This window comes from Danio rerio, chromosome 7 (genome assembly GCF_052040795.2).
Source record: "Danio rerio strain M-AB ecotype USA chromosome 7, GRCz13ab, whole genome shotgun sequence".
In the NCBI taxonomy this organism is placed as follows: Eukaryota; Metazoa; Chordata; class Actinopteri; order Cypriniformes; family Danionidae; genus Danio; species Danio rerio.
This window is the reverse complement of record NC_141027.1, coordinates 51783056-51798577: the sequence shown is the minus strand read 5'-3', so window position 1 is coordinate 51798577 and position 15522 is coordinate 51783056. Positions and strand designations below refer to the sequence as shown.

Here is a 15522-nt window from a genome sequence, read left to right as displayed (position 1 = left end):
ATATATATAAGTCGGGAGTCTAATAAATGAAAGTGTATCATAATTATGATGTCTGCAGAACTATTTACTTAATATTTGGTTGGAAGAAGATATTTTAAAAAGAAGATTGAGTTAAATAAGAAAAACAAATAAATAAGTACAAGGGTGTTTATAAGGACTTTTGGGCGCCATGGCTGGAATTGCTTAGGGCTCCAAAATCACTAAATCTGCCCCTGCATGTGTGCCACCTCTGCCGAACCCGACCCATGTTTGGCCCACATGTTGTATGCCAGTGCCAAATGCCTGGTTTGCCAGCTGCCAAATCTGGGACAAAATTCTTTGCAACCTGGTACATAACTTGAATTAAGTTTATTTAGCCAGGGATAAGTGTAGTTTTTGCCCAGATTAAGTGTGGAAAACAGCTAAAATAAATTTGACGTAGGCTACTACAATACAGTAGTCTGATAGAGGAAAAAAACGAACCATACAACAAAATGTTATCTAACTGTTAGAAAATCAGTAATGTCAGAACAGACCCTCTTGTATGTCATAACCTCCTGCGAGAGTTTTTCTTGGGGGGAGAGATAGGGAGATATGTGTGTCTGTGTGTGTGATAGATAAAAAGAGAGACATGCTGCGGGCTGATTTGTAGGCTACACTTCTAAAGAAACTCCAGCTCGTATGACCCAAGAAGCTCGCATCACGTTATAGTTAGATCCGTGCGCGGCTTTGCTCGAGCTGGCAACACGGAGGCTTTTATCCTGATTAAGTAACGGCAGGACAAAAGAGCGATGGGCGGCCATACAGCACCTTACTGCCGGCATTTGAGCAAGAAGTCAAGGGTAATGTAACGATAAAGGGACCGGACACCGGCTGGCTGTTTATTTAGAAGTGTCGTCGAGCAGAAAGGAAACCTCTCCTTCCCGGAACAGAGCTTGTGCCGGATCACACAGACCGCAATGCGAATGTCAAGCGAAGAGCAGCTTAAACCAGCACAACTGCACTTAACATGGGCGAAAATAAGAGGAATCCGCCGCCACACAGACAGCTGAATCGTGAGAAATGCTCTCTGTTCCTGTTCTGAGGTAAAACGCGCTGTGACAGTGCGATCTGGCTGTTTTCGAGTCGGTCTACTAATCTACAGCATTGCATCTTCATATGAGACCGCGCACGCGAAAATCTGACCGATGAATTATGCACGGCGGCGCATGAATAATAAACCGAGGGGTGACGCTGAGTTTCAGAGACCGGCCGGTGCGCGACTGTGTCCCACATGACCTACTTTCTACAGCTTTAATGCAGGAGAGATGCAGCCGTAGCGAAAGACCTTCAGCACTTCAGCAAAACAAGCACTCTGTTTGCTCACATGTGTGACCGTTGTCGTGTGGACCTCAGGTGACATGATCGTCACGTCAGATCTATAACCTGGAAGACTTAAAGATTGGTCATTGTTTTATTGTTTAAAACGAATCTACCACGACGACAACTTTCAAGGTTTGATTTAAAGAAAAGGGGACAGTGGAGCCATTTGACCTCTGCACTTGAAAAACATACTGGATTATTTATTTCTGCTGAAATTCAGCTGCTGATTTTTGGGATTAAAATTGAGCCATGGGATTTGCCTTTGCCATCTGAAAGCTGCACATGAACTCCATAAAGGATTATTAACTGTGACTCTGTGATGTCACAGTTTGCTACTCAAGCGTTCTTCAAGCAATAATAATGACTACCTACAGCATTGTTGTGCTGAATATAGATGTCATCAGTTTGATGAATCAAAGTCAACAATGATTCTAAGCTCAGGAGATCTTTTTTATTGTTAATCAGTGAATTTATTTTTCGGTCAATCATGTGGTCACTGCCATTAGTACGTCACACTGACGTTCCAGTGAGAGTGACTGAGAGCTTCATTCTGTCTGGTTATCGCTTCCCCAACTACAGCCTACGGCAGTGCCTAGCATCTGCTTTTCGTCCCACCAATGAGACTGGAAACTTCTGGACGCACTTCCTTCCCATCTTTGTGTTCGCCTTCCACTTTATGGAAGTGTTCACATGGGAGAAAGTGCCAGAACCTAGCGATCCTTTTTTCTACCCCTTCTGGAACTACTTCCTGGGGGTGTTGTACCTGCTGCTAGCCAGCAGCCTGGCTCATCTACTCAACTCCATGTCACTCATCATTCGAGAAATTTGTTTTTTTGTGGACTACGGGACTATCAGTGCATATACAGTGGGTTCCTCACTGGCGTATTTCTACTACATCCATCCTCAAGCCGGCATACCTGAGAATGGACCTTGTGGACACAACTCTTCTGAAAGAAAGAGCCTGAATTCCGATGAACAGACTTGGCCATCTGAATCTTCTCCCACACAGGTCCAGCTGTTCTTTGAAAGCCTCTACATCCCATCCACCTGTCTGGTTGCCATCATTTGCGTCCTCACCTGCTGCAACACCAGACAGCGTTGGAGAAAATACAGATACGCCGTCCGCACCCTGGTCTTCCTCCTCCCTTTTTTTGTCTCCTCCACTCCTGTCTTCTACCGCCTTCTGAGTCTCTCTTCAAACTCGACATCGTCCTTCTCTCCTCATCTGTCCTCTACCATGGCTGCCTTCTTCTACCGCCACTGCTTTTGGCTGGTGGTATCTGCTGTTTTCAATATCAGTAAGATCCCAGAACGCGTTTCTCCAGGGAACTTTGATATCTGGGGTCACAGTCATCAGTGGTTCCACTGCTGCACCTTCCTGTCGATTCTGGATGAGCTGCACATGATCAAGGTGGAGATACGAGCCCTGCTTCTCAACCCAATGCTGTTACTTCCACCTTCTACACCACCCAGGCTCCCAGGGCCAACATTCTGGTCCACCTATGGCATCATGGTGCTCCTGCAGGGGTGCATAGCCAGCATCATAGCTTGGTTTGGCTGGCAGGCATATCAGATCTACGCCCCAGAGCAAAAAAAGCTGAAGTGTTGTTAGGAGGCCAAGCTTTTGCTTTTTTTGAACATTGTTATGATAATGTAGACTTCTGCAGTATGAACTCAATCATTTTAAAGGGATAGGTCACCCAAAAATGAAAGCAAATGTTATATACTCGCCCTCATTTTTGTTCTCAAACTGATAGCTTTTTTGTGTGAAACACAACATATTTGAACTTTTATTAATAGGACTAATTTCATCTTCTGAAACAGCCATTAAGGTAGAATGAAATTGATCCAGTGTGTGACCACATGGGTGGTTATGTTCAGTTTGTAGGACAAACAGATCAAGTCTTAAATAGGGATGTCCCGATCAGGTTTTTTTGACAGACAGTCAGAGACATTTGATTTTGAGCATCTACCAATACCGAAACCTGATCCGAAACTAAATACATAAAATGAAATAGGTCCGAGTGTTCCTCATTTTTGATTTAATTCACCTTTTGTTAACATTCAACAACTCTGTGAACAATCAGAGCACTTCTGTGAGGTAGCTTGAACAATCAAGTAATGAATAACATAAATTCTTCACTTTTGGACTTTAGTGCAACAGTAAATATAAAATATTCTAATATAAAAACAAATAGCACCTCAACTTAAAATACCAAGCGGGCAATCCCAGGTTTACATATCTCAAGTTCACTTATTAAGTTTGCTCTGGCAGTGTTGCCGTGATCAACTTTATAATACCTCCAGACCGCAGATATACTCGCACTTTCTGCTTCAAGCTGCTTCCGTGTTCTACTTTGCCGGAAGTATATTTATATTCGAGTCCTGATCGGGAAGTAACGTCCGATTCCTATCAAGTCTGAAATCACGTAATCTGCCGTAATTTCCAATCTTATCAGATCTGGACATCCCTAGTTTCAAAGCCATTATTCTATCTAAAGTGAACAAACCAAAAAAAAAAAACTGTGATAAGATCATAAAATGTTCTTTAAAATGTCTTATTTTGCATTCTGCAGAGGAAAGAAGGGTTAGAAACAAAATAAGTTTGAGAAAGTGACAACTTAGATGAGCTCACTTTTAGTATGTTATGGTCACAGATAAGAGAAGTGCTCGAGAGGCATTACTTGATGAAAATTGTGAATGTTTTAGCAAGTTTTATTGTAAGGATTGTGGAGGGAGTCTGTTGTTTTTGTGTGGGGTGGTCAAAGTCCTAGCTGGGCTGTAATCAGCAAGCCGACTCGGCCCCGTTTGCTCCCCAGGGACTGTATTGTTGAACTTATTTTCGGTTCCAGAATGTTCTCAAGAGAAATCTTAAAAAGATGCATTATTGAGCTTTTACTAGGGCACCTAGTATTGGATCACTCTTCATTATTGGCATTCTCTTTCTCGTAGCTATCATTGTCTCGCTTTTTCTCTCATCTGCCGCTCACATTTCCTCCCTCGTTTTAACAAACCCTTTAAACAGGAAGTGAAGTGCAGACGAACACAAATAGCTTCAGCCAAAGTGTTTGAGGCAAAGGGAAATGAGAGGGGTGGGGTTTCGAGCTGCTTTACCACACCGCAATGCTAAACAACAAAGCACTTCACAAATTGGTATATTTTCACGCTATCCTATCATTAATATCAGCTGTAGACTTTAAAAAATGCGGCAACATAGGTAGTAATTGTGTTCTAATCTACTGTAACTATGCATTGCTTTGATTGTATACACTTTTCTATGACTTGACATTTGAGTAAAGGTCTTGGTGGGGGAACTGAAAGCAAAACGAAGCCATATCATTGTTGAAGAACATATCAGCAAGTACTGTTTTTAAGGCCAGTTTTAAAGACACAGGTTAACTGTAGTCATGGGCTACACAAAATAGTCTATGGTGAATCTTCATTATTAATGTTTTAGTTCAGGTGCAGGTCTAGAAAGTGCTACTAGCTGCTGGCTGTATTCAAATGTTGTATTGTTTACAGCCTTGACTTGTCACAGGTTTTTCTACTGGCTGGTTGAATTTCGTTCAGCCAATGAAATGCTTTCAGTAAGCGGTGCTCCTGCAAGAGAGTGTTTTAAGTGCTTTAGTGAAACTCTTGTTGACAAAACATAAAGATTATTTAGTCTAAGAGTATGGTGTAGTTGAACAACATTTGTGAATTCCTGTGTGAACTTGATCTGTTGATGTGAATGACAAATCGAGGTGATTAGTGAATCAGATGTTGTGGATGTCTAAAAAGATGTTATGTCTGTGTTGTTCTGTCCTCATGTTTCAAAGTCAGGCAGGCCGAATAGTTGCAATAGGTGCAAGGACACGTTCTAGCATTTTTGAAAAAAATGTATTTGTGGTTCACAGGGATTCATTCATTATTCGATAATAATCTTTGCGTTTTAAAGCCTCATACTCTTTGTATCATATGATGACATAAAGCATTTGTTACATTGCACTGTGTTGCACAACAGTAGTGTTAAAATCTAGAAAGATTATATAATTTGCACAATTTACATAACATTTCTGAGCTAATCTAAGATATTGATAGGGACCCAATGTACATTGTTATCCTGTTTTCTGTCAAGTTGTCCTATTTTGTCAGGTTGTCCTACCTCCCATTCAAAAAGCAGGTAGCACATTTTGATGACGCAATATGCTACCCTATCAGATTTTGCTATCAGTGTAAATGTTAATGTGATATGAAGCTGTAATATCGCCCTAACTTACCTAATCCCTAACCCCAACCTCAGGACCAGCGAAATACAGTGTTGGTAGCATAATCTGATGGGTAGGATTAAATGTCAGGAGACCAGCTGTCCACAATATTGCACAGGTCTTTAAAAGAATGGAAAGGTTTCAGCAATTTTGATAGCATTGTTGGACTGACCATATCATTTAAGTATCATCGTGCAGGCCTAACAACTTCAGCTGTCAACTGCTATCATATTGCTGTCATTATGTTAACACCTCAAACTTATAATAATATATAGTTCAAGTCAGAGTTATTACACTGCAAAAAATGCTTTTCTTGTTTAGATTTTTTGTCTTGTTTCTAGTCTAAATATCTTAAATTTCTCGTAACAAGAAGAATTTTCTTGACGAGCAAAACATATTGTCTTGTTTTGAGAACTAATATGCCAATATTAAGTGAGTTTTTCCTTAAAACAAGCAAAATAATCTGCCAATGGGGTAAGCAAATTAATCTTGTTTTTTCTTTTGACGTAAGATTATTTTGCTTACCCCATTTTGTTTATCAAAACAAGACAATATGTTGTGCTTGTGTAGAAAATTCTTCTTGATTTAGGAATTTTTAGATATTTGGACTAGAAACAAGAAAAAAAATCTAAGTAAGAAAAGCATTTTTTGCAGTGTAGCCCCCCTGAATTATTAGCCCACATGTTTATTCTTTCCCCAATTTCTGTTGAACGGAGAGAAGATTTCTTCAACATTTAAGATTTTTTCAACAAATTTCTAAACAATAGTTTTAATAACTCATTTCTTATTACTTATTTATTTTATCTTTGCCATGAAAACAGTAAATAATATTTGACTAGATATTTTTCAAGATACTTCTATACAGCTTAAAGTGACATTAAAAGGCTCAACTAGGTTAATTAGGTTAACTAGGCAGGTTAGGGTAATTAGGTTATTAGATAACACTAGTTCCCCTTCGGTTGGGGAACTTCAGTGCCATGAATGGGAGGATTCGGATCAGAAGCCGCTTATCTGGAGAGTATTGAACGGGCCAATGAATGAAATTAATTGGCAGCGTAAGCTTGCGCAGGTGTGCGACATCTGCAATCATCTCAGCATATAAGCACACCTGAAGCCAGCAGACGCCATCCTTTTCGCTTCAGATCCTTTCTGAGTGAGTCGATGAGGGTTCCTCTTGCTGATCAGCACTTCAGAGCGAACGAGTGTGTCTCCCGGTCCAGAGTGGGTCTTCGCGGTGGCAGACGGTCGAGCTGGGTTACTCCCTTGCCTGCGGCTTTTGGGTCCGGTCCTCCAGAGCGGTGCGTATAGTTGCAACTTTCCTAAAAGAGCAACACAGTCGTGCAGCACGTCCTTTTCAGGATGGCGCTCCGACTGTGCGTTTCTGGATGCGGGGGTTTCCTGTCTCCGGATGATGGACACGATCACTGCATTGCATGTTTGGGGGTCCAGCATGTTAATGCGGTGCTCGCGGGCGGTTCATGTCGTCATTGCGATGCCATGACCGTTGCACAGCTAAGATCGCGGCTAACTTTCGCAAGAGAGCGAGCCACCCCAGTTGCCTCCTGTTCTAAAAAAGCAGCGGGCGCTCGGGCAGATCTGAGGGTTTCAGCGGGAGCTAATCCGCCGCCCACGGGCTCGCGGACCTCTCGCTCCTCACGGCGCTCCATCCAAGCTTCGGGTGGTGAGAGTGATCCGTCTAACCAGATGGTAGCTCTCACACTCGCTGACACCGGAGATCAGATGTCCTCCGCGGCATCGGAGGGTGGGCTTTCACTGTCCGACGAAGATCCGGACCCGCTCGCCCCCTCCGGGCAGGTGAGCGCTGTCAAATCGGATCCTGAAGCGGACATGTTAGCCGTGCTTTCCCGGGCTGCTTCGGCCGTGGGGTTGGAGATGGTTTATCCCCCAGCTCCGCGGCCGGACCGACTAGATGGGTGCTACGTAGAGGACCAGAAGGCGAAGCCTTCGAAGCCTCTCGTCCCCTTCTTCCCGGAAGTGCACAGTAGGCTCACGCAGTCCTGGAGGGCACCTTTCTCTGCCCGTGCTGCGAGTGCCTCCGCCCTCACCGCCCTTGACGGCGGAGCTGCCAGGGGGTATGAGGCGATCCCGTCAGTGGAGCGCGCTATCGCGGTCAATCTTTGTCCGCGCGGCGCCTCTACGTGGCGGGGTTTGCCCCGCCTCCCGTCCAAAGCCTGTAGGTTGTCTGCCTCCCTCGGAGCCAGAGCTTATAAGGCTGCGGGCCAGGCTGCTTCTGCTTTGCACGCGATGGCCACCTACCAGCGCTACCAAGCGCAGGCGCTGGCCGAGCTGCACGAGGGCGGGTCCAACCCAAGCTTATTACATGAGCTGCGCACCGCGACCGACTATGCTCTTCGGACTACTAAGTCCGCCGCGTGTGCGCTGGGGAGGACGATGTCCACACTTGTGGTTCAGGAACGCCACCTCTGGCTAAACCTGGCCGATATGCGTGACGTTGACAAAGTTCGCTTTCTTGACTCGCCCATATCCCAGGCTGGCCTGTTCGGCGACACCGTCGGTGAATTCACCCAGGAATTCAAGGCGGTGAAAGAGCAGTCGGATGCGATGGGCAATGTCATCTATCGGCGTGGCCGTAAGCCCGCTCCGCCCGCCGAGCCATCCACCTCCGCTGTTCCTCGCCGAGGGCGCCCGCCAACGAGTGCTGCCCCGCCCCCGCCTGCGCCTCCGGCCAAGCGGGCGCGGCGTTCACCTCGAAAGCAGGCAGCCCCTCCTGCCCAGGGCGCCGTTAAGTCCGGTAAACGGACCGCGAAGCGTCCCTGAGACCGGCCATCCGGAGAAGAGGAAACTTGCTCTTTCCCCGCTGGAGGGCGGGGCCCCGATAACAACGGTACTTTTCAGTGCCACCAAAACATCAGTAAAAGAGCACTTTTTCCCTTCCCCGGATGTGACTGCACGAGTTCTGCCAGTCCGGGACGCGCTGCCTTCCGGCTCGCAGACTCTACGTGCTTCGCCAGTGGCTCACGAGCGCTGGGGGGACGGTCTCCCTTCCCTCAGCCCTCCAGCCCCCTCTCCGGAGTCAGGGTGCGGAGCCAGAGCGAATCGCTCTCCTCCAGCTTTTCCGCGGGACCCTCGTGCTTCCCGGATCAGCACACCCACTCCGCGCTGCCCCACCGCTGGTACGTCAGCGATTGTAGCGATGACTCCATTAGCGAGGGCTCTGCCTGCCTGGTTAGCGCGGGCCAGCCCCTCGCGGTGGCTCATACGCACAATCAGACTCGGTTACGCGATTCAGTTCGCGAAACGGCCCCCCAAGTTTACGGGCGTGTATTTCTCCAGGGTCAACCCCCTGTCCGCCCCTGTCTTGCGAGAGGAGATTGCTGCCCTCCTGGCGAAGGGTGCAATCGAGCCGGTTCCTCCAGCCGAGATGGAGAGTGGGTTTTACAGCCCATACTTCATCGTACCCAAAAAGAGCGGTGGGTCACGGCCAATCCTAGATCTGCGCGTTTTGAACCGCTGTCTGCACAAGCTGCCGTTCAGAATGCTCACGCAGAGGCGCATTCTCCAATGCGTTCGTCCTCGGGATTGGTTTGCAGCCATAGACCTGAAGGACGCGTATTTCCATGTCTCCATTCTTCCACGCCACCGCCAATTTCTGCGGTTTGCGTTCGAGGGTCGAGCGTGGCAGTACAAGGTCCTCCCCTTCGGGCTCTCTCTGTCTCCGCGGGTCTTCACCAAACTCGCGGAGGGTGCCCTAGCGCCCCTTCGGCTCGCGGGCATTCGCATACTCAATTATCTCGACGACTGGCTGATTTTAGCCCACTCGCGGGAGCAATTGATTATGCACAGGGACGAGGTGCTTCGGCATCTCCGCCTACTGGGGCTTCAGGTCAACCGAGAAAAGAGCAAACTCGCCCCCGTGCAGAGGATTTCTTTTCTCGGGATGGAGCTGGACTCGATCACCATGGTAGCGCACCTCTCCGAGGAACGCGCTCGCCTGTTGCTGAACTGTCTGAGGGAGCTCGACAGCAAACTAGTGGTCCCACTGAAGTTCTTTCAGAGGCTCCTGGGGCATATGGCATCCGCAGCCGCCGTCACGCCGCTCGGGTTGCTCCATATGAGACCACTTCAGCACTGGCTTCACGATCGGGTCCCCAGACGCGCATGGCACGCGGGCACACACCGGGTCTCGGTTACTGCGCTGTGTCGCCGCGCCCTCAGCCCTTGGAACGACCCCTCGTTCCTACAGGCCGGTGTGCCTCTAGGACAGGCGTCCAGCCATGTTGTTGTTTCAACAGACGCTTCCAACACGGGTTGGGGGGCCGTGTGTCGCGGGCATGCGGCTGCGGGCCTCTGGAAGGGTGCCCAGCTGCATTGGCATATCAATCGCCTAGAGCTGTTGGCAGTGTTCCTCGCTCTCCACCGCTTTTTACCGGTGCTGGAGCGGCAACACGTGCTGGTCAGGACGGACAGTACGGCGGCGGCGGCGTATATCAACCGCATGGGGGGTATGCGCTCTCGCCGCATGTCTCAGCTCGCCCGCCGTCTGCTCCTCTGGAGTCACCCGCGGCTGAAATCGCTGCGCGCCATTCACGTCCCAGGCACGCTCAATCGTGCAGCCGATGCGCTCTCACGACAGCTGTTACGCCCTGGAGAATGGAGACTCCACCCCGAGTCTGTTCAGCTGATATGGGCGCGATTCGGGGAGGCCCAGATCGATCTGTTTGCTTCCCCCGAGAACGCTCACTGCCAGTTGTTTTTTTCCCTGACCGAGGGCTCTCTCGGCACGGATGCACTGGCCCACAGCTGGCCTCGGGGCATGCGCAAGTATGCGTTTCCCCCAGTGAGCCTGCTCGCGCAGTTTCTGTGCAAGGTCAGGGAGGACGAGGAACAGGTTCTGCTAGTTGCGCCCCTTTGGCCCAACCGGACCTGGATATCAGAGCTCTCACTCCTCGCGACGGCCCTCCCCTGGCGGATCCCTTTGAGAGAGGACCTACTCTCTCAGGGACAGGGCACCATCTGGCACCCTCGCCCCGATCTTTGGAACCTCCACGTGTGGTCCCTAGACGCGAGGAAGACTTAGGTAACCTACCGACTGCGGTGGTTAATACCATCACTCAGGCTAGAGCCCCCTCCACGAGGCGCGCCTACGCCCTGAAGTGGAGTCTATTCACTGAATGGTGCGTCTCTCGCAGAGAAGACCCCCGAAATTGCCAGATTAGTGTTGTGCTCTCTTTCCTTCAAGAGAAGTTGGACAGCAGGCTGTCGCCCTCCACTCTCAAGGTTTACGTGGCCGCCATCTCCGCTTATCATAGCGCGGTAGCTGGCGGCACCGTGGGAAAGCATAACCTGGTCATCCAGTTCCTTAGGGGTGCTAGGCGAATTAATCCATCTCGCCCCCCTCTCATGCCCTCTTGGGATCTCGCCCTCGTTCTCACGAGTCTGCGATCCGATCCCTTTGAGCCACTCGAATCAGTATCTCTAAGATTTCTGTCCCTGAAGACAGCTCTGCTGGTTGCGTTGGCCTCCATCAAGAGGGTCGGGGACCTGGAGGCATTTTCGGTCAGTGACTCGTGCCTGGAATTCGGGCCGGATTACTCTCACGTTATCCTGAGACCCCGCCCCGGTTATGTGCCCAAGGTTCCTACCACCCCCTTTAGAGATCAGGTAGTGAACCTGCAAGCGCTGCCCCCGGAGGAGGCAGACCCAGCCCTTTCTTTACTTTGTCCAGTTCGCGCTCTGCGCATTTATGTGGACCGTACTCAGAATTTTAGATCATCTGAGCAGCTCTTTGTCTGTTATGGCGGTCGGCAGCAGGGAAGTGCCGTATCGAAACAAAGATTATCCCACTGGATTGTGGATGCCATTTCACTCGCTTATTCGAGTCGAGGTCAGCCGTGTCCCCCGGGAGTACGTGCACACTCCACTCGGAGCGTTGCATCCTCTTGGGCGCATGCACGCGGCGCCTCTCTAACAGACATCTGTAGAGCTGCGGGCTGGGCGACACCCAACACATTTGCAAGGTTTTACAATCTGCGAGTGGAGCCGGTTTCCTCAAGGGTATTAGGTAACCCTTTGGTGATTGAGGAGACAACTCGGTAGGGTGTTGAAACACGCTTGCTGCGCCATTCTCCCTAACACGGAGGTACGTGCGCCTTTTTTATCTGTCAGTAAAGTTCCCCGTCAGATGAGCCCTGCAGATTCCTCCGTGGCCCCCAGCACTGACTCAGCGGAGGAGTCACTTGCTGGCCCACTACGTTGTAGGTCTGCCCGCTGGTCAGCCCGCGTTTTGGGTATAGGTGCCTGCTATGCGTGATCCCCACTAGGCGATCCCATATGCTTATTCCGCCACGGTTAAGTCCCCCCCCTGGGCGGACCCGTGTCTTCCCTCTCCGCTAACCACTCTTTGCTATGCGTACTCCCCCTTTTTAGGGCTAGTCCATAGGTAAATTCTGCCATCTATCCCCCCCTTGGGTAACGGATGGCCTCCGCAGCGTCCTCCCTATCGGGATTGCACGCTTCCCAACGTACTGTCGTATTTCCTAGAATTATCTAGATGCTCACGACTTCCCAAAAAATATATCTAAATCCGTAAAACTTCTGTTGAAGTAGGATAAATTAGGGCCAGGGACACGTTGGAGGACCGCGCCCCCCATGATGTGGGTGCGTCACGCTTGCTTGACTATCTCCTCATCGGGGGTGTTGGTAAGGTGCAGTCATTATGGCGCTTTCCATATTCTCCCATTCATGGCACTGAAGTTCCCCAACCGAAGGGGAACGTTCGAGGTTACAGAAGTAACCCTTCGTTCCCCGAGGAGGGGAACGGAAGTGCCATATTCCGTCGCCATAATGACTGTCCCTTAGCTGTTTGAAAGTCTCTTCAGCTTAAAAGGATGGCGTCTGCTGGCTTCAGGTGTGCTTATATGCTGAGATGATTGCAGATGTCGCACACCTGCGCAAGCTTACGCTGCCAATTAATTTCATTCATTGGCCCGTTCAATACTCTCCAGATAAGCGGCTTCTGATCCGAATCCTCCCATTCATGGCACTTCCGTTCCCCTCCTCGGGGAACGAAGGGTTACTTCTGTAACCTCGAACGTTTGTTATGTAGACTATTGAAAAAATATAGCTTAAAGAGGCAAAAAATTTTGTCCTTAAAATGTTTTTAAAAAAATTAAAAACTGCTTTTATTCTAGCCAAAATATAACAAATAAGACTTTTTCTAGAAGAAAAAATATTATCAGATATACTGTGAAAATTTCCTTGTTCTGTTAAACAGCATTTGGGAAATATAAAAAAAGAGAAACAAATTCAAAGGGGGGATAATAATTCTGACTTCAACTGTATATACATAGTTATACTTTACAATCGAAATGTACAGTTTACTAGTTCAGTCTCACAGAAACATAACCGTTTTACATTTTGATGAATTAGTGACTAAATTGTAAGAATTCATTAAAGACAAAACAGCAGTTTTAGAAATTATTAAAAATGAATCATTAATGTAAAACAGTTATTTATTAAGTTGCTGTGAGATTGTGTTGGACTAGACCAGGGGTGTCCAAACTCGGTCCTGGGGGGCCGGTGTTTTGCATAGTTTAGCTCCAACTTTCTTCAACACACCTGACTGGAAGTTTCAAGTATACCTAGAAAGAGCTTGATTAACTGGTTCAAGTGTGTCTAATAAGGGTTGGAACTAAGATATGCAGAACACCGGCCCTCCAGATCAACTTTGGGCCTATATATTCACTCTGAGGAAAATACCAAAATATAAATATTTAAAAATTATATGTTTGAAACTGGTTGAATAGAGATTCTAGTTCTAGAAGAGTTTGTCTAGAACAGTTGTAGTTCTCAGGGGAGAAGACCGATCTAATGCACTGGAAACTATGCTGTATGCCCACTGCTGTAGTGTGAGTTAATAATCATGGTTTACTTTAGTAGATCATGCTTAAATATCTTATTTGTAATGAGATATTGTCTTGAACATAGATTTTAGGAGATGACTTATTGTTCTGCTTCGATTCCACATCAAACTGTATCAAAGATGAAAATAGAGATCAATAAATATAAATGGTGAATCAGCTCTGCCTCTTTTGTTATACAAGATGTACATGTATGCTGTTTTTTTTTTTTTTTTAAGTGATTTTTTTATGTAGTAAATGTAAGTATTGTATAAATCACAAATAGAAAAGTGCTTTGAGTTAAACATTAAGCTGAGAAATCCTTTAGTAGAAGGTCGTCCTCCACGTTTGCAGGTCTGCAGGTGTGAATTTGCCTGTATTTGCATTTACATATCCGTGTGTATTTGTATGTGTGACTAATGCTGAGTAACAGGAGCAGCTGGGACTCTTATGTCATAGAACACCCCGCCCCCACCTCCCCTTTCCCTACTGTATGTCTGACCAGATTTGTGCTTTATATAATGAATCAGCAAGGCACTAAACACATGAATGTGTCCTGGATATGCAGCAGTGACCTCACACTGTCAGAGAGAGTTGTGCAGATACCTTGAGTGTGGCAGGGAAGTGAAGTGAGGGATACGTTTTCCATTGCTTTCTTGCTTGGCTGATTTCCAGCACACTGCAGACATTAACCACAGCACCTCATACTAGACATCTCCACTTGATGGAGACATACAGCGCTTTGTGTGCCTTTGGCCTTGGAACACTTCGTTCAAAGGAGAAATCCTCTGTGGTTCTCTGCACCTTGTTGTCAAAGCATACATGTCACGACATGATGGTTACTATACTACTTTGAGTAGTTTAAACGACAAACAAACATTGATGATGAGTAAAATGTTTTTAACAATGCATTAAAATGTATTTATTAAGGATGCAATTAGTAGATAAAAAGTATTAGTTAGTATTAGCAATTAGTTTTATGTAATTCTTTGCTGTATATATTTTTCTTTTTCTCCGACAATTTGATGTGCAAGGAGGCACGAAGGTGTTCAGTGATAAGAAAAATACTCAGTTTAGTTAATCTTTATTTCTATATCACTTTTTACAATGTCAATTGTATCAAATCAGCTTATAGGTGAAAAGAAAAAATTAAATAAAAGCCACAACTTTTCAGATTGTGGAAAATTCTAGCAAATCAGGCAGACATGAGCAACATAGACTCATTCTGAAAATATAGCTCAATATACATTTCTGGAGATCGTGAATTATGTAGCCAAGAAGTGTTTATGGCTGCATTTGGCCTTTAAAACGAACGCTACAGGGTGGTATGACACCGTTCCTTTTCGTGCTTACCAGCTGAATGCTTACCTCTGTTTGGAAGAGGTTGTCCAGTGGCTTGCCGCGTACATCAGCAGACTTGTGTCTTGGAGCTGAGTTGACCGAGAAGATGGGGTTCAGCGAATAACGGTTCCAGAAAGTGGGTAAGACAAAAACAGAATCCAAAAAAATTAAATTAACAGGTAAATAATGGGGTGAGAATGTGGTAAAGTCTAAAAACGTGGTACAAATCAGACATAGGCTTTTCTTTCTTTTATTTGATTGCCTTTCGAAAAGACTATCGGTTTTGTTTAGAAAATCCGCTTGTTAAGTGTTGATGTGTTGGTGACGTATGTAATAATATTTCTGGGTCCAAGTTGAGAAATTATTTGTTTACGATCACTTTTAATTTATATCACACATTGAAGTTAATCTTATATAAAGCCATAGTGTACACAACAATCTCTGGGTATCTTTGGTATTTGTGATGCTTGCTGCATCACAAATACCAAAATTTTAACAATTTATAAAAAAATGAATCACTTTCTGACCATCGGATAATCGGCTTGGACATATATATTGCGATCTTGATTTTCGAAAGTATTAAATCAATTTGTAAACGTTTATAATTACCACTTCATGAGTCTTCCCATACATTTGAATATAGGTCTTGGACCCGGAAGCCGCTTCGCGTGACGTCACACTTAACAAACGGATATGATGGGTGCTGGTCAGTC

At 46.6% G+C, this 15522-nt stretch overlaps 1 protein-coding gene and 2 long non-coding RNA genes across 5 annotated transcripts in view; 2 read left to right on the top strand and 1 right to left on the bottom strand.

Annotated features, from left to right (window-relative positions):
• Positions 1–15522, top strand: part of LOC147843190 (uncharacterized) — a 50876-nt gene that overhangs the window by 13499 nt on the left and 21855 nt on the right. The gene's annotated exons all lie outside the window — the stretch shown is intronic.
• paqr9 (progestin and adipoQ receptor family member 9) lies at positions 628–5328 on the top strand. The gene has a single exon (XM_087261846.1). The coding sequence runs from the start codon at positions 1829–1831 to the stop codon at positions 2951–2953; it is 1125 nt and encodes a 374-aa protein (XP_087117972.1). The 5' UTR covers positions 628–1828; the 3' UTR covers positions 2954–5328.
• LOC147843191 (uncharacterized) lies at positions 5883–13649 on the bottom strand. Its single transcript, XR_015496232.1, has 4 exons — positions 13279–13649; positions 12901–13137; positions 6114–6313; positions 5883–5989 (listed from the first exon to the last, which is right to left on the bottom strand). It is a non-coding gene; the product is annotated as an uncharacterized LOC147843191 (long non-coding RNA).